This window comes from Vulpes vulpes, chromosome 3, assembly GCF_048418805.1.
Source record: "Vulpes vulpes isolate BD-2025 chromosome 3, VulVul3, whole genome shotgun sequence".
NCBI lineage: Eukaryota > Metazoa > Chordata > Mammalia > Carnivora > Canidae > Vulpes > Vulpes vulpes.
In genome coordinates, this window is record NC_132782.1 from 22,993,170 (window position 1) to 23,010,908 (window position 17,739).

General features: G+C 42.2%; 1 protein-coding gene across 1 annotated transcript in view; it reads right to left on the reverse strand.

Moving 5' to 3' along the window:
- Positions 1-17,739, reverse strand: part of TTN (titin) — a 274,354-nt gene that overhangs the window by 15,012 nt on the left and 241,603 nt on the right. The window contains exons 310-333 of the mRNA XM_072752064.1: positions 17,158-17,454; positions 16,460-17,047; positions 16,064-16,366; positions 15,650-15,946; positions 14,022-14,309; positions 13,610-13,909; positions 13,049-13,351; positions 12,645-12,950; positions 10,763-12,529; positions 10,146-10,439; positions 9,166-9,453; positions 8,751-9,050; positions 6,602-8,668; positions 6,199-6,501; positions 5,769-6,074; positions 5,385-5,675; positions 4,989-5,285; positions 4,557-4,862; positions 2,901-3,206; positions 2,537-2,818; positions 1,753-2,346; positions 1,345-1,632; positions 944-1,243; positions 200-502 (exon numbers count right to left, since the gene is read on the reverse strand). Of these exons, the coding sequence (XP_072608165.1) occupies positions 200-502; positions 944-1,243; positions 1,345-1,632; positions 1,753-2,346; positions 2,537-2,818; positions 2,901-3,206; positions 4,557-4,862; positions 4,989-5,285; positions 5,385-5,675; positions 5,769-6,074; positions 6,199-6,501; positions 6,602-8,668; positions 8,751-9,050; positions 9,166-9,453; positions 10,146-10,439; positions 10,763-12,529; positions 12,645-12,950; positions 13,049-13,351; positions 13,610-13,909; positions 14,022-14,309; positions 15,650-15,946; positions 16,064-16,366; positions 16,460-17,047; positions 17,158-17,454 (10,974 nt within the window). The remainder of the gene's footprint in view (positions 1-199; positions 503-943; positions 1,244-1,344; positions 1,633-1,752; positions 2,347-2,536; positions 2,819-2,900; positions 3,207-4,556; positions 4,863-4,988; positions 5,286-5,384; positions 5,676-5,768; positions 6,075-6,198; positions 6,502-6,601; positions 8,669-8,750; positions 9,051-9,165; positions 9,454-10,145; positions 10,440-10,762; positions 12,530-12,644; positions 12,951-13,048; positions 13,352-13,609; positions 13,910-14,021; positions 14,310-15,649; positions 15,947-16,063; positions 16,367-16,459; positions 17,048-17,157; positions 17,455-17,739) is intronic.

Consider the following 17,739-nt stretch of genomic DNA (forward strand, 5'->3'; position numbering starts at 1 on the left):
AAGCTGCTGGGGCCTGGGGTGGGGCGGGATACCACAGAGAACTTTTTGGGCTGATGAAAAAATTCTGTTATTTTGACTGTGCTGGTGGTTATACACAACAGGACCTTTTCAAAACTTAGAATTATATATTTCAGGAGGATACACTTTCCTACCTTCAAATCATACCTCAATAAATTGACTTATACAAAAATGTATTTACCAATTGGATCCATGGCAACGATGGGTTTGGAAGGACGACTTGGTTTTCCCGTCCCTCTCACGTTAATGGCTGTGACACGGTGTTCGTATTCTAAGCCTTCAATAAGGCCAGTGGAACGGTACCGCGTCATCGTCACTGGTACTTTATTTACACGGACCCATCGATCTGCTCTCACTTCTTTGCGCTCTATAATATATCCAGTCACTTGAGAGCCGCCGTCGTTTTCTGGTGGATACCACGTCAGTGTCATGCCATCACGGGAGACATCAAATATCTGTAATGTTTCTGGAGGCCCAGGGATACCTGCAGTGAGACAGAGGTAAACACATTACGGCAATGTGAATAAATTAAAGACTCCTACATTTCCATAAGTGTGTCTTAGCTTTTCAAATACTATGGAAGACTTGTGACTATTTTTCCAATCTTTTATTTTTGTACTTTTCTTGAGGTTCCTCGTTCTCTTCAATTTCATAAACATTTATCAAACACGCATTCTGTATTTTTTTTCCCTCACTCTAACCTGGCCAGTCCCCCCTGCCTCTCTTGCTCCCTCCTTTTCTCCTTCCTCTTTTTCATTAAAAAAAAAAAAAAATTAACCTCCAGGAAAATTTAGAAACCTTGGAAAGATCCTGGGGTTAATTTTGGGACCTCCGTTCACTTAGGACATAGTGAAACCAAACTCCTTTCTGTTAACATTGAGAATCGGGTGGGGGAAACGGTGGCTTGAAGGGCCCGAGGACTTACTGATGCTGCTGCGACATTCTATGACCTCCGACTGCAGGTAAGAGCCGATCCCAAAGCGGTTGGTTGCAGCCACGCGGAACACGTACTCGTTTCCTTCAGTGAGTCTGGTAAACTTAAATGTCTGTCTGGTCACTGATTCGGACACAGGCAGCCACCCTGGACGGTGGGCATCACGCTGTTCTACTACATAGCCACTCAGCGGCGCGCCACCATCCAATTCAGGTGGTTCCCAGGAAATGGTAATTGAAGTAGCATCAATTTCATCAATCTTGATAGGCCCAGTGGGAGGACCAGGCTTATCTAGGAGAGAGAAAGAAATCCGGAAATTAATTTTCACTGCAAATCACAATTGGGCAGCTAAACATCAACAACCTGCATGTGTCTTTGTCACACATCCTTACCGAGAATGATAACTTTAATGGTCTCTGAAGTAGTTCCAGTTACGTTCTTCAATTCCAGGGTGTATTCTCCAGTGTCTCTGATAGTGGTTTCACGGATGGTTAGCTTAGCTACTTTAGTATGAGTCTCAACTGTGACGCGCTCTGATTCTCTTAGTTTAGAACCGGCAAAGAACCAGGAAGCAGCAGGAGGTGGGCGGCCAGCGATCGGTATCACAAGCTCTACTGGTCTGCCGGCTGGGACATGGATGGTCTTCTGAGGCATTGTAGAAAGATCGATTGTTGGCAACACTAGGAAAAAGAAAGTAGGCATTAATTCCTAAGCATTATTTCTCATGACAAAACATCATGAATTCTGACTGTTTTCTTTACTTCACTATTCCTGATGTTTTTTGGTGATTTGGTACATACCTCTGAGGTCTTGTACAGTCACAGCCGTGACGATCTCTCTCGGTTCCGACACACCTTTCTCATTTTGTGCCCGTACTCTAAATAGGTACTGTTCGCCTTCGTTTAGGGAAATAACAGTGTGCTCTAGGACCGTGGGTTTTAAGGTGACAACCTTCATCCATCTCTCGGTGCCAGCTTTGCAGGCCTCAAGAACGTATCCAGTGAGTCGGCTACCACCATCGTAGAGTGGTTTTTCCCAGGCGAGAGTGACAGTTGATTTGGTAACATCGACCACTTCTAGCTTTGTAGGCACCAGAGGTACTTCTGAGACCAGAACCGCATCAGATGTTTCACAGGGTTCCCCAATGCCATAAATGTTTTCTGGCAACACTCTGAAATAGTACATGGTTCCTTCTACAAGTCCAGAAATTCGGTAGAGTGTCTTGCTGCATTTGGTAGTTACTGTTTTGAATGCTCTCATGGCAGCTTCACGCTTCTCAATAATGTAATTGTTGACAGGAGCGCCACCATCAATTGTGGGAATTTCCCAGGTAATGGTCACAGAATCTCTTGATACTTCTTTGACTCTCACCGAAGGACAGGGACCAGGAGTATCTAAAAAAAAAGATGTAAGAGCCATACTTATTTGCCTGATTGGTTGATAGTTTTTTGCTTTGTGTTTTGCAGGAACCTGTATTCAACATGGTTTCCCTCTAGAGAGGTGACCAATCCTAGGTCAAGGTGTATTTTTTCTAAGAAATCTACTCACAGCATAGTTGTGACATAGTTTAAGACAAAGACTTACCATATACTTTAACAAGGACTGTTGCTGATTTCTTGCCAGATTGATTTTCGGCTTCAATAGTGTATTTTCCAGCATCGTACCGGTTAACTTTGTCCACGATAAGTAAAGAGTAGCTGTCAGTGGTGTCAATAATTGCCCGGTTTGCAAGGTCAATGCCCTTCTTAGTCCATGTGATGACGGGAGGTGGTCTTCCAGATACAGACACCATCAGGCGCAATGAGGCCCCGGCTCTGATGGTCACAGTCTTCTTCAAGTCATCTGCAAGCTCTAGGTCTGGTATTTCTGGAAAGTAAATGTCAAAACTTAATTTATGAACAGTTGTGACGAGAAAAATGATTCACCTAAAAGCATATATTATAAATACCTAGTCTTTCCACGGGCTCAATTTCAGCAGTTGACTCGCTGTATTCACTCATACCCTTCACATTCACAGCAGCAACCCTGAAGGAGTATTTCTGGCCCATTTTGAGGTCTGGCACGGTGAATTCATTATTTCTTATTGTGGCATTGGTATGCACTCGGTACCACTGATCCGTATCCTTCTCTCGCATTTCAAGAACATATCCCGTGATGTCAGTGCCACCATCATACAAGGGCTTGGTCCATGCCAAACTAATGCTGTACTTGGTGGTATCCACAACTCTTGGAGCAGAAGGTGGTCCAGGGGTATCTATGGAATTTAAGAAGGCGGGATTCAGACATCATACAAATAAGGAAGTTTGAGGTTTATATTTATGCTTTTCAAGATTCACAAAGCCATTATTGTTCTTTCTGTGCCCCTCCCCCAGTATTTCAAAAGGTCTTTTAATAAGATTTAGAGGGAAAAACCCTGTGATTTATTAAACTCAATATTTTATTTATTTATTTATTTATTTATTTATTTATTTATTTATTTAAAAAAGATTTTATTTATTTATTCATGAGAGACAGAGAGAGAGAGAGAGAGAGAGAGAGAGAGACAGGCAGGCAGAGAGAGAGGCAGGCTCCATGCAGGGAGCCCAATGTGGGACTCGATCCCGGGTCTCCAGGATCATGCCCTGGCCTGAAGGCGGGTGCTCAACCACTGAGCCACCCAGGTGTCCCTAAACTCAATATTTTAAAAGGTCTTTTTATAGTGTAGTAAAGGATTGAAATTTTAAAAAAGAAGAATTCATTGAAGATGTATCCTTACCGGCCATAAGAAATACCTTTTGATCTCAACCCACAAGTATGCAGTCACCTTCCCCTCTGATTCTTCTACCCCCAGAAGAGTAAGGCATTACTCCTTGTCACACTCCCTGAGATAATCTGTGTAACCAGGCTCTTCTAATCTTATAGGATAGCACTGTATGCTATATCATTACCAACATCATTATTATTTTATTTTAAAAATTTCACTTCTTTAGAAAGGTAGATGGTTTTTTCCTGCAACTTTTGGCTAGCTGTTCTGGGTTCTTCTAGCTCAGCTCATTGCTTAAAATACCTGTTCTCTGGGACTTTTCCTTAGTTGCTCAGCTTTCACAGGGTTAATCTCTTGTTACCTCTACATTTCTAATGAGTATAGGAAGTGGCTTCTTCTTCCTCTATTCCGTCACAATGGTTTCTTCCTTTTAGTACTTGGGCTCAAACTCTGTACAAGGATTTGCCACTTATTCTTGAAGCTCTTGTAACAATAATTTTGTTAGGTACTTATTAGAATACTAACCTTTTGCTCTTTCTAAAATACTTTTTAAAAAATATTTTTCCCATTCTTAGGAATATTTATAAAATATATCTGTTTCATACTGGGAGTAAAATAATTTATTTTTTTCCCACAGACTGGAAAATACTGTGATAATTTTCAGCAATGTAACTGCTATCTTATCAACAGAAATTGTAGTTAAAATGTTCTGGCTTAGCTATATTTAAGATCCTTCTAATAGGCATATGCTTTTCTAGATCATTCATAAATTCTACAAGTTCTTGGAAACGGTATATGGAAAAATTATTTATAATTTGGTTTTGACGGGCATTAGGTTTATGTGTGATTCTTGGGACTCACATGATGGTTCTCTGCATGCGATAAAGTTGGAAGCTTCGCTGGGTTCGCTGTTACCAGCAGCGTTCACCGCGGTGACCCGGAACTGGTAATTACAACCTTCCATGAGGCCAGTCACCTTCAGCCTGGTGTCATATATCACATAGTCTTTGTTGACACGTGTCCAGCGCAAGCTCTTTTTCTCACGTTTGTCTACTAGGTAGTTCTTGATCTCATTGCCACCATCAGATTCAGGTTTCGTCCACTCAATGATGATATGCTCTTTGCCAGCCCCCACTTCTTCGGGTATGCCAGGTTGTGATGGGATAGCTGTTTATATTTTTACGAAAATGAGAATGGTCAGAATCTCACAAATCACTATTGATATGGTCGTTCCCCTCTCCCCCGAGCCCGGTATGTCTAACTACCAAGTTGTTTAAATGTGTCAATACTCACTGAATGAGTTTCTGGCTACAATTGGTTCTGATTCGACAGGCACACCAGGGCCGTATTTGTTTACTGCCCGCACTCGGAATATGTATTCGTTGTTCTTGATGAGTCTGGTAACTACATAGGATAGGGTCGGGCATTCGGCTTCAACAATCACCCAGTTGAGCCTGCTTGTCTCCCGTCTTTCCACGATATAGTGAGTTATTTCTGCTCCTCCATCTTCCTGAGGAAGGCTCCAGGCCAAAGTGCACTTCTCCTCCGTTATTCTGCTGACAGTGAGCTTTCCACATGGGCCGGGGGAATCTGAAACAGGTGTAAATGGTGAGCAACGATTAAGATTTTTTTTTCCCTACCCGCATTTAAAAATGGGATAAAAAATAAAAGAACATTTGAGATGCCTACCAAGAACTTTGACCAAGACAGACACAGACTTGGTCCCACTGGCATTCTTCACTGTTAAGGTGTATTTTCCACTGTCACTTCTGTCACAGAACTTGATCACAGCGGTTGCTCGTTTGCCTGTATACTGCAAGGAGACTTTTTCACAGAGATCTAGTTCCTTGTCCCCTTTGGTCCAGATGATTTTGGGTTCAGGTTTGCCACCAACTGCAGCATCAAGGACCAGATCCGAGCCTGCTCTGATGGTAACCAGGTCACCCTGCAGTCTGGCATCCAGTTCAGCTTTGGGCGGAGCTGTCATAGACAAAATGGATATGAGTAGATACATGACAGTTTATTTTCACGTAAGTTGTGATAATTTAAAGGGAGAACTTTTTTTTTTCTTACCGTATTCATCTCTGCAAGTGACAGGGCCTGTAGATTCTGATCCTTTGCTAATTACTCCTGCTGCATTCTTAGCCAACACACGGAATTCGTAAGTGTCTCCTTCACTGAGCGCAGTCACAGTGAAGAAATTGTCGGATACAATGGTATAATTGCACTTTAGCCAGCGACCATCTCCAACTTCGCTGACTGGCTTACGCTCTATGATGTAGCCCACAACCTTGCTGCCACCATCATATACTGGGGCAGACCAAATCAGGGACACTGTTGATCTTGTGACATCTGTCACCTCCGGTCTTCCTGGTGCATCTGGAAGGGATGCAAAGATAAAGTTGAAAAAAAAACAAAAAACAAAAACACAACTCTGAATTCTAGTATCAATAACGACGATGATGATAATGAACAAATGTACCCATTAAATTTTGCTACATACCGACTGGGTTTTGAGCCATCATAGGTCTTGAAGCCTCACTGGCTTTGCTAACACCTGCGGCGTTGAGCGCGTATGTTCTGAACTGATACTCTAGTCCTTCAACCAAACCAGTCACTTTGTAGTTGCACTCTAAGCATGGCACTTTGTTTTCTTTCACCCAAAGAATGGTGTTACGTTCTTTCTTCTCAACCCAGTAGCCAATGACTTTACTGCCACCATCGTGGTAGGGTTCTTCCCAACGAATAGACATGGCATTGGCAGACACGTAGTAGACTTCAGGTCTGGTAGGAGCACTTGGTGGGACTATAAATATAAACAAAGGTATCGAATATGAATACAATTTTATAAAATTCAGGAGAAAAATATTTAAAAATGGAGTTTCAGATATTTTCATTTTCCTTACCGAATGGATGCTCAGCAATGATTGGTGCTGATTCTAGAGGCTTGCTGACACCAAATCTGTTCTCTGAACTGACTCGGAAAGAATATTCCATGTATTTTGTGAGATGAGTGACTTTAATCTGAGTGCGCTTGACACTGGAATTGATAAGCTGCCAAGCTGTTGTACCCGATTCACGCTTTTCAACTATGTAATTAGTAATGTCAGTGCCTCCATCATCTTTAGGTTCAGCCCAGGACAGGACACATGATTCGGCTGAGATAGATGAGACCTCAATGGGGCCAGTTACTGGACCTGGCCTTCCAATGACCACAACCGTGATGGTAAATGTTTTAACACCAGCTGTATTTTCCAGGGTCAAGAAGTATCTTCCAGAGTCACCTCTCATGCTATCCTTCACAGACAGGGTGGTTCTGTCTTTTGTTGTTGTGATACTCACTCGATCTGTCTCCTTAAGTCTCATTTCTTCAAGCTTCCATGTTACTTTGGGAGCAGGACGACCAGTGATTGGGACATCAATGGTAAATGTGCTTCCCGCTTTGCAAGTTATGAGCTGATTAGTAATTCCAGTGAGGTCAGCGGTGGGCTCGATTTGAGGCTCCTTGATGATGACGGAAGAGAAGGCTTCCCTGGGCTCACTGTAGCCAGCATCATTCTTGGCCTTCACTCGGAATTCATATTCAGTGTTCTCAACCAGGCGCTCCACTGTGAAAGTCAGCTGTTTCGTGTGACCAGCCTCGACCCAGAAGTCAGATCCCTTTTGTCTCATTTCAAGAAGGTAGCCAGTGATCCGGCTGCCTCCATCGTGGTCAGGCTTAAGCCAAGCTAAGACTGCAGAGGATTTGCTTGTGTCAATGACATCAAGTCTCTTAGGTGGAGCAGGCTGTTCTGTGGCTACAATTGGTTCTGGCATTTCATAGGGTTCACCAACACCATACTCATTTTCTGCAGAAACACGGAAATAGTATGGAACACCTTCTGCTAGGTCGCTGACCTTAAGGATCTGACGAGTGCATTTTTCACTGATCACCTGCCAGCTACGACGACTTGCTTCTCGTTTTTCTACCACATAGTGATGGATTCGGGCACCACCATCAAGGATAGGAGCATCCCACATGAGTGTAACAGATCCACGGGTCACATCCTTGAAAGTGATTGGGCCAGGTGGGCCTGGAGTGTCTAGCACCTTTACAGTGAAAGTGATTGACTTACTACCGCTGTTGTTTTCTACGGTAAAGGTGTATTTGCCTGCATCGTTTCTGTTGCAGTTTTCCACAGTGAGGGTGCTGAAGGAGTCTGTTATATGGATATCAGCCCGAATGCTAAGGTTGGAGTCAGGTTTGGTCCACACAGCCGTAGGAGTAGGTCTACCCTGGTAGGCGATGAAGAGGCGAATACTGGCTCCAGCTCTGACAACATGAGTCTGCTTGAAGTTTGCATCGATATCTAACTCAGGAGCTGCTAATCGGTCAACTGCTTTAATTGCGCCGGTCGCTTCACTGCTCTCTCCTTTTCCAGCACCATTGATAGCACTAACCCGGAATTTGTATTCTTCGCCTGCTTGTAGATCAGTGACTGTATACCTTGTTTTCACACATGCCTCTGCATTCACCTTGTGCCAGTCTCCTAAGTCAGCTTTGCACATTTCAATAATATACCCAATTATTTCCATGCCGCCATCAAACACTGGCTTAGACCATTCTAAGCTCACAGTTGTCTTGGATGTGTCTGTCACTTTGACCACAGTGGGAGCACTTGGTGGGCTGACTGGCTCTCTACATTTGATTAGTCTTGAGATACCACTTGGAGGCCCTATTCCTGCAGCATTTTCAGCCATGACATGGAATTCGTACTCATTACCCTCTATCAGACCAGTGACTTTGAATCTTGTCTCGGAGATTGGTCGTTTGCTGATCACTTTTACCCATCGTGTGCTCTTCTTTTCTCTCCTTTCCAGGATATAATGTTGAATTTCATTGCCACCATCTGATTCTGGCCTTGCCCATGTCAGGGTAATGCTATTGCCTGTTACATTACTAGGTTCTGGAGTGCCAGGGGCATCGGGAATAGCTGTAAAATGAAAACAAATTAGTCTTGTTGGTTGCAAGTTAATCTTACAACATAGTACCACTTAGTAAAAACAGATACTTACTGTATTGTATTTGTGCAACCACTGGGTCAGAATCAAGTGGCCGCCCAACACCAAACTTGTTAACCGCAGAAACACGGAACTGGTATTCATTGCCGGTTATTAGTTTAGTGGCAGTATAGCTGTGGGCTTGACAATTGTCCTCAATTAGTGCCCAAGCAAGTCTGCTGGTTTCCCGTTTTTCAATGATGTAGTGAGTGATGGGAGCACAGCCATCATTGAGTGGAGCGTCCCACCACAGGGTCATCTTCTCGCCAGTAATATTGGTGAATCTTATTGGCCCAACTACTTTTCCTGGTGTATCTATAAGAAAAAGGTTCCAGAGTTAGTTTATTTTTCCTTGTCCGTTGAGGTGCAATCAGGCATGTCTCTAACCCAAGTCCTGTAAATGGTAAGATGAAGAAGCTATTGGAGGTACCTTGTACTTTCACGGTAATTTCTGCTTTTGAGGAGCCAGATGCATTTTTGGCTTCCACGCGGTATACACCACGGTGTTCCCGGGTAGCATCTCTCACGAAAAGGCTGGTGGATCCTAGAACATCAGTTATTTCCATGTTCATCTTCTTTTCAATTTCTACTCCATCTCTGAACCAAGTTACGCGAGGTACTGGCCGTCCCTGCACCAAAGCTTTAATTCTGAGGCTCTCTCCAGACTTAATAGTGATACCATCAAAATACTCTGGGCCAAACTCTACCGTTGGTGGAACTATAAAGGAAATAGAAATAATATGTATTAGTTTGGCTTAATGAAAACAAACATGTTTTTCATTAGTACCACATCTTAAAGCCTGGAAGAGGGATGTTTATCCTGTGTTACCAAAGGCTACTATGAAAGCTGGATTGATAAGTGAGAATTTAGATTGTGGGGCTGAACATCTGCATGCTATTAGGTTATCCCCTTTTATGTCTGTCATGTTATTAATCTTGCATTGACATTTGTAAAAAGAAAAACACTTATAGACCTTTACTTCCTGATGCTGCTGTATATTCAAATTCCTGTAAGGGGTCATCAGTGGCACTCAAGCAAGGTGAGGACTGTACCATTGGGTGTACGTTGTATTTTAGTAACTTGAGTAAAGCTGGACAATTATTTTTGCGAGTGTTTTTCTTTATTATAAATGATGACAAAACTAAAAACCCATTCCCATTTGCATGCTATTTATATGGGAACAGAGTGAAACAACAGTCATGGTAAAAAAGAATTGATGCCAATTACATTATTATTTTTTTTCTTCTCTTCATCTGAAAGGTAGAAAATCTAATTTATCCACATAACAACCCTGGGTAATCTGTATGAAATGATGTTCCTGTTCCACTTTTACAGACCAGGGGCCAAAAGAATATTTTAAAAATGTGAATGTTTTAAATCATATCTGGAGATCATTTGTAAATGCTTACCATTTTCATCTCTTGTCATGATGATGCCAGAAGACTGTGAGGGAGGACTTATAGTACCAACGGCATTTCTTGCAATTATTCTGAACTCGTATCGATCCCCAGGACTAAGTCCTGTGACTGTGTACTGACATTCGCTGACATCAGTAAAGTTGCATCTGACCCAACGATCGCTCCCTTGCCGTTTCTCAATGCTGTAGGCCACAATCTTACTGCCTCCATCTCGCAATGGAGGGTTCCATTTAAGTGTGATGGTTTCCCGGGTGACATCAATGTAGTCAGGAGTGCCAGGCGGGTCTAAAAAGTTATATGGAAATTAACTGTATCATTTCTGTAATCAACTTCTGTTACCAGTTCATTCACAATGGAAGAAAAAATGAATAAATCCCCCAAGCTCATTTTAATTTCAACTGTCTTTGTAGTTAAACTTTAAAAAGAACTTTACATTACTGTAGTAGACTGACTTAAAATTATCCCCTTTGCTTTGCCTGACCAGCTCTCTAGTGACCAGAAGATACATGAGAAGGTGATATGTGGAAGAAAAGCAGTGTTTGATTTATTTGTTAGTAACGTATTCAGTTGCTGAATTAAATATATTTGAATAATACTCAGTTACTTACCTACTGGAGAAACAGCTAAAGTAAATTTGCTTGGGTCACTGGGTGAGCTTAGGCCAGCAGAATTTTCAGCATATACACGGAACTGGTAATCTAGGCCTTCCATTAGGCCGGTGGCTCTATATTCTCTTCCAGATATTGGTGATGTGTTAACTCTTTGCCAGAGGATGCTGTTTCTTTCTTTCTTTTCAACATGGAATCCAGTAACTTCTGAACCACCATCATAAACTGGAGCATCCCAAGTTAGTGACATGCCATCAGAAGTCACATTGTATATAACGGGCTTTCCTGGGGGGCCAGGAATCCTGAACTGGTGTTTTGCCACAATGGTGTTCGAGACGAGGGGCTGGCTGACGCCATATCTATTTTCTGCCCTAACCCTAAACTGGTATTCAGCATCTTTGACTAGATTAGGAACTTTGAAGGTTGTCCTGGCAACACTTGAACACACCATCTTCCAATTAGTTTGTGAAGCTTCCCTCTTCTCAATGCTGTAACAAGTAATTTCTCCTCCTCCGTCATCTTCAGGCACGTCCCATGACATGATGACACTGTCAGCCTTGATTTCATCAAATCGAATAGGCCCTTTGGGCTTTGATGGCGGGCCAAGTGTGATGATTGTAATGGGAATTGAGGTTCTACAAACTGCATTATCAAGAATAACGGTGTATTTCCCTCCATTCTCCTTCTTGACATTCTTAATACTCAAAGTAATCTTGTTTTCAGTTTTACTGAAACGAACATACTCGCTTTCTTTCAATGGCAAACCATCTTTCAGCCAACTGATAGATGGTTTGGGTTTTCCTTTATAAGGTAATTCGAGGTGCACGTTATGCCCAATTCTCACGGCGACTTGTGCCCCAGGGATATCTGACAGGTCAACGTCAGGTGTAATCACAAGTTCTTTCACTGTAATTGGCCCAATAGTGACAGGATCACTCAGTCCTTTATCGTTTTTGGCAAACACTCTGAATTCCAGGAGTGACTGTTCCTTAAGTTGGCCAACTTCAATTTCACAGGTCTTACTTATGCCAGCATGTGACCACATTTGTTCACCTTTACCTTTCCTTTCCACAACATATTCTGTGATGACGCTACCACCATCAAAGTCAGGCTTGGTCCAACTTAGGGTAACAGATGTCTTTGTTGAGTCTTTCATTGAGAGATCACGTATAGGAGCTGGGACTTCAGCAGCCTTCACTGGTTCTGTAGTTTCACAAGGTTCCCCAATTCCAATTTCATTTTCTGCAAGAACTCTGAAGAAGAATGGTGTTTTCTCCGACAAATCTGTTATCTTAAAGGATGTACTGGTACATTTGTGTGACACCGAAGACCATGTTCTCTTGGTGGCATCTCTCTTTTCAATGACATAATTAATTATGGGAGATCCTCCATCAATGAGAGGAGGATCCCAGAACAAAGTGACTGTGCCTCGAGAAACATGTTTAACCTGTAGTTTTTGGCAGGCGGCTGGTGTATCAAGCACTTTAACACTCACGGTTGAAGACTTGGGTTGACCAACTCCATTTTCTATTGTGAGAATGTATTTTCCTGTATCATTGCGAGTGACTTGAGGAATAATGAGTAATGAAGAAGAATCGGTGTTCTGGATGTTGTATCTGGCATCACTGCCAAGATTCTTCTCATCTTTTCTCCATGTGACAGTAGGTGGAGGTCTGCCTTTAAAGGGAATCAACACTTGTACATCTTCACCAGCTTTAGCTATAACAGAGGTTCTGAGAGCCACATCTAGGTCGATCTCTGGTTCCTCTGTAGACATAAAATGGTCATATATTTTGAGTTTTAAAGCAAGAAAATGTTTTCCTAGAAGCACTCTAATAAAAACAAAACAAAACAAAACACAGCCATACCCATAGGTACATACCAAGTATATCTTTAGCTTGTACAGGTTCAGTCATTTCTATAGGTTCTCCTTGTCCAGCACAGTTTATGGCAGATACCTGGAAGTAGTAGTTGACTCCAGGTTTCAGATTAGATACCACATATTCTGTAGTTCTGACCTCTCCCTTGGTAGAGACAACAGTCCATTCCTCTTCCTCTCCTTGTCTCATCGCGACAACATATCCAGTAACAGCACTGCCTCCATCATAGACGGGCTTACTCCAGCCAAGAGTGATGGATGATTTGGTCGAATCTGCGACTCTTATCTTAGCTGGTGGGCCTGGAGGGTCTGGAATGGCCATTCATAATATAGTCATTACATAGTCATGTACAATTCAGTGACACAAAAGAGACACGGGTGAAGATGCTGCATTTATGACCACTTACCAATAGGATCAGCAGCTTTGTAGAAGTCAGATGGTTCAGAAAATGGACCCTGACCAGCAGCATTGACAGCACAAACTCGGTATTGGTAGTCACTGTTTTCCGTGAGTCCCGTCACTTTCTCTCTGGTGTCACGGATAGTCTCCTTTAAGACTTTAAACCATCCGAGACTCTTCTTGTCTCTTTTCTCAAGGTAATAGCCACTTACTTCACTACCACCATCTGCAACTGGCCTGCTCCAGACAACGGTCATTGAATTCTTGGTGATCTTTGTCACCTCTGGTATGCCCGGGGGCCCAGGAGTAACTGTTCAGAAAGGAAAAGGAAAATGAGTTTGAAGGATCAATATCATGGATCAATTCTACCTTTCAATCTTCAGATCCTATGCAAGAATATTGCTTTCGCTGATTGATACTTTCCCTTGTGACAAGAATGACAATGAGGAGAGATGTGAAACAAAAGAAAACCAAAATCATTCTAAGAAAACATGCAAGCTAGCAGAATAGTTTATTTGTAAAATTCTCAAGCATTTGAGTTCAGTTTCCTAATGAAATCATGTCTCACCAAAGGCATTCTTTGCCACCACTGGCTCGGATTCCAGTGGATCACCAATTCCGTATTTGTTCACGGCTCGAACTCGGAAGACGTATTCATTTCCTTTGATGATTTTGGTGGTTGTGATGATGCACTCTTCCAAATTTTCAGACACCATAGACCACACTACGCGGCTTGTCTCGCGTTTTTCCACAATGTAGTGAGTGATTTTTGCACCACCATCATCCGCTGGAGGGCGCCAGAGAAGAGTTATTTTTTCAGCAGTGACCGTCTTAAATTCAATTGGACCACCCGGAGGTCCTGGCTTGTCTGTTAATGAAAGAAGACGACAGTATGTCAGTTCTATTTAAAAGGCTACTGATTTAAAATTGCCAAGTTTTCAACAAACAAAATACGATGCTGCCCTGTAGATGGCACCTACCAAGGATCTGTACTCTGATGGTGGCTGAGGCCGAGCCCATGGCATTCCTCAGTTTTAATTCGTAGCTTCCACTATTAAGGCGATTTGCATCTTTGATGAGTACAGATGCAAGGTCGGTGGTATTTTCAATGCATACCAGGGCGTTGGTTTGTAACTCTTTATCATCTTTATACCACTCAATTGTAGGCTCAGGTTTGCCGGAAATGCCGGCTCTGAGCTTCACAGATGTACCGGCTCTGTATTTGACAACTTCTGTGTATTCTAGAGGCAAATCAATTACGGGTCCACCTGTAGGGAAAACACACGAAATATTTAAAAGCTCAGAAGGATGGAAAAAATAATTGCTGCTTCAAAGTGGGGTCGTTGGCTTTTCTGAAGTCATATGTGCATATATGGTGGTTCTAATTTTATGTACCTATTATTTCAAACATTCAAATTTTGCAAGCCACGCTTCTATCCCAGACGGGGAAGAAAGGTGGTGAGGAAGCTCAGTCCTCCAGGGACGCTGCACTAATGGCACAGGGACTTCAATGCCTTTGAAATGTATATTAATGTCTATCAGGTGTTTAATTCCAGGGACAAAATGGAATATGGTAGTGAGAACATCCCCGGAGAAGCTGAATTATACATTTTTTTTTTTCATTCTAGGTCCTCCTTTCTTCTGACTACCTCCTATTCTTGTTATTTTCCCTTCCCAGTTCACTGACATCCAAGTATGGGCTGTTCATGTCTGACTCTCAAAGTCTGAATTCTTTACTTCTAGAACTCTACATTTCACTAGACAGATATTTCTGCCAGGCTGCTTAGAACAATTGAGAAACAGAACTAAATTTGTTGACTTGCTTCGCAGCCTCACAGCAAAGCCTGATTCATAAAGAGTGGCCCTGGGATTCTGAGCATGGGGACGGGAGTGGAGACTTTTGCTCAGATACCAGAGAGACTCTTTAGACAGAGGGTACTTTTTGAAAAAGTGTCACAGGGTACCTAAACCTCATGAAATTTTAGTTTTGAATCCATTGTTGAGTTGAACGTGTTTGTGATTTTCCAGAATTGCCAACTATGTGTATTTTGGAATGACTGCAAAGCAGAGAGAGTTCTGGAGTCTCTTTGAATTTCCACTGTACACTAATGAGCTGCTCCCTGTTGGGGAAGTCACATAAACACTCTAAACCTCAGTTTCTCTTCTGTAAAATGGGCTAATTAAGGGAGAGAATTCATGAAAAATATCCAGTAAATGTTAGCTACCACTAATACTATCATCATTAATGGCCCCCTTTAGTCTTATTTAAGAGAAGTTTCTCTGGGCACTCAACCATGGTTTTAATTGTCGACTCTGATAGTTTAAAATAGAAAAGGGAGAGCACCAACTCGTATGGTCAAAGACTTCTAAAGGTTGAAATTGGAAAGGACTTTTGATATCCCGTAGTCCAAATCTCACATTTTACAGTTAAGAGAGCAGGAAGGATTAAAGAATTTTCCTGTGACGCCCAGCTAGTTCACATAATTTCTTCCAAATACCTAATTGAGATGCATAGTAAAAGATATATTCTATAGACTAGGACCAGAACAAGTATGGAGAAATATTGGGTTAAACTGCTACTGGGACTTGAATTTCTAAAAATGCTTACCATAAGAATCGATGCATGTAATGGGGCCTACAACCTCGGATGGATTGCTGACCGAACCAACGGCATTTCTAGCAAAGACCCGGAATTCATACTGGGAATTCTGAGTCAAGCCAGAGACAACGAATTGAGTCTCGATAACATTGGTGAAGCTGGCCTTGGTCCATCTGCCATCTGGAAGATCTCGCCTCTCAACAATATAGCCTGTAATCTTGCTTCCTCCATCGAAAGCTGGCTGTAGCCATGAAAGGCTGACAGAGTTCTTTGAAATATCAGTGATACGGACATTTCTTGGAGGTTCTGTGGTAATAAGAGAAAGCAGATCAGTGGAACTTGCGGCAACATTATTTTGCTTTGCAGAAATAAGATGTGCATTTGTAAGTAGTCAAAACCCTCCTTCTCAAGAAAAATACATACCACAGGCGTCAATGGCTAGAACTGGTTCGGAAGGATGGCTGGGTTTTCCAATACCAGCAGCATTTTCTGCATATACCCTGAATTCATAAATAAGTCCAGCACTGATTGTTGTGACTTTGAAGTGAGTTGTGCGGATGACCAATTTGTTGGCTTTTTGCCATAAAATACTGTTTCTGTCTTTCATTTCCAGGTGATAGCCTATAACTGCGCTGCCTCCATTGGACACTGGTTCATGCCAGGCCACGGTGATGCTTTCTCGAGTAACGTTAGTGACCCATGGTGTAGATGGTGGTCCGGGTGTTGCTACAAAAGAGAGAAATCCCTTATGTTAGCACAGACCTTTAAAACATTTATGTGAATGAAAACCTGGGATCTTTGAAACGTTTGACAACTTACTGTATGGCAGTTTGACAGTCACACACGCTGAATCTATGTGATCACTGATGCCAAAGCGGTTTTCTGCCTTGATGCGGAACTGGTATTCTTCTCCTGTGGTCAGTTTCATGACTTTAATCGTGGTTCTTGCAACTGTGGTAGACACCTCAGTCCATACTGTAGTACTTGTCTCTCTCTTGAGTACGATGTAATTAGTAACTTGACTTCCACCATCATACTTAGGTGGCTCCCATTTGAGAGTCACGCTTTCTTCTGTTATGTCGCTGATAACAACAGGGCCAGTTGGGGGACCAGGCCTGTCCAGTACAATGATGTTAATGAAAGCTTTGGTTGTCCCACTGGAGTTGGCAGCAGTGATCTCATATCTTCCAGCATCAGTGGTAACACTTTCTTTGAGATTGATGGTCAGGTTCTCAGCGGTAACTTCAGTATTAAATCTCATGGTTGCTTTCAGGGGCACACCATCTCTTGACAAGGTCACTTTGGGCAGCGGTTTACCAGAAATTGGAATGTCAACTTTAAGGTTTGAGCCAGCTCTAACATATACAGTATGACTTGGGAAGTTCTTCATATCAATGTCAGGTGGTTCTAAAAAAAAAAAAAAAAAAGTACAGCAGATGAAGGTGAAAAAAGAGTTTCTAAAAATTAAATCAATACAAACCATCTCAAATTTGGCTTCTATAGAAAAGCAGACATACCTAGTTGTTCCTTAATAAGAACGGGAAGCAGGAGCTCTCTTGGGTCACTCAGACCAGCTTGATTTTCAGCAAACACCCGGAAAAAGTATTCAGAATTCTCCCTCAGACCAGAAACAATGTGATGGGTTGACTTCACCACTGCACATCTAACCCAGTTTTTCTGTCCCTTTTCTACTGCTTCAACGATATAGTGTACAATTCTGCTTCCACCATCGTGTTCTGGCTTCAGCCAGGTCAGGGAAACACTGTCTTTGGATACACCTGTCACTCCAAGTTTTTCAGGTGGGCTTGGCTTTTCTAAGAAAGTAAAACATCAAAAGAAAGAGATTAGTACATTTTTTCCCATGTGTGTTCCTTCTGCATCATCAAAGAAAAATTTTAAATGAAGGCCACATACTTCCTTTCCTTTGAGTCTCCTCCTTTTTACATAACCAGTTTGACTTCTGAGCCAGGCAAAGCTTCCCTAAGCTTTGTCAGTACATGTCATAGGATGTCATAGCATTCATATTCAAATTAAGTGTCAAGCGACTAGATTAAAGGGTAAAATTTATCCCAAATTTGTCATGGGTATAAAAGGAATAA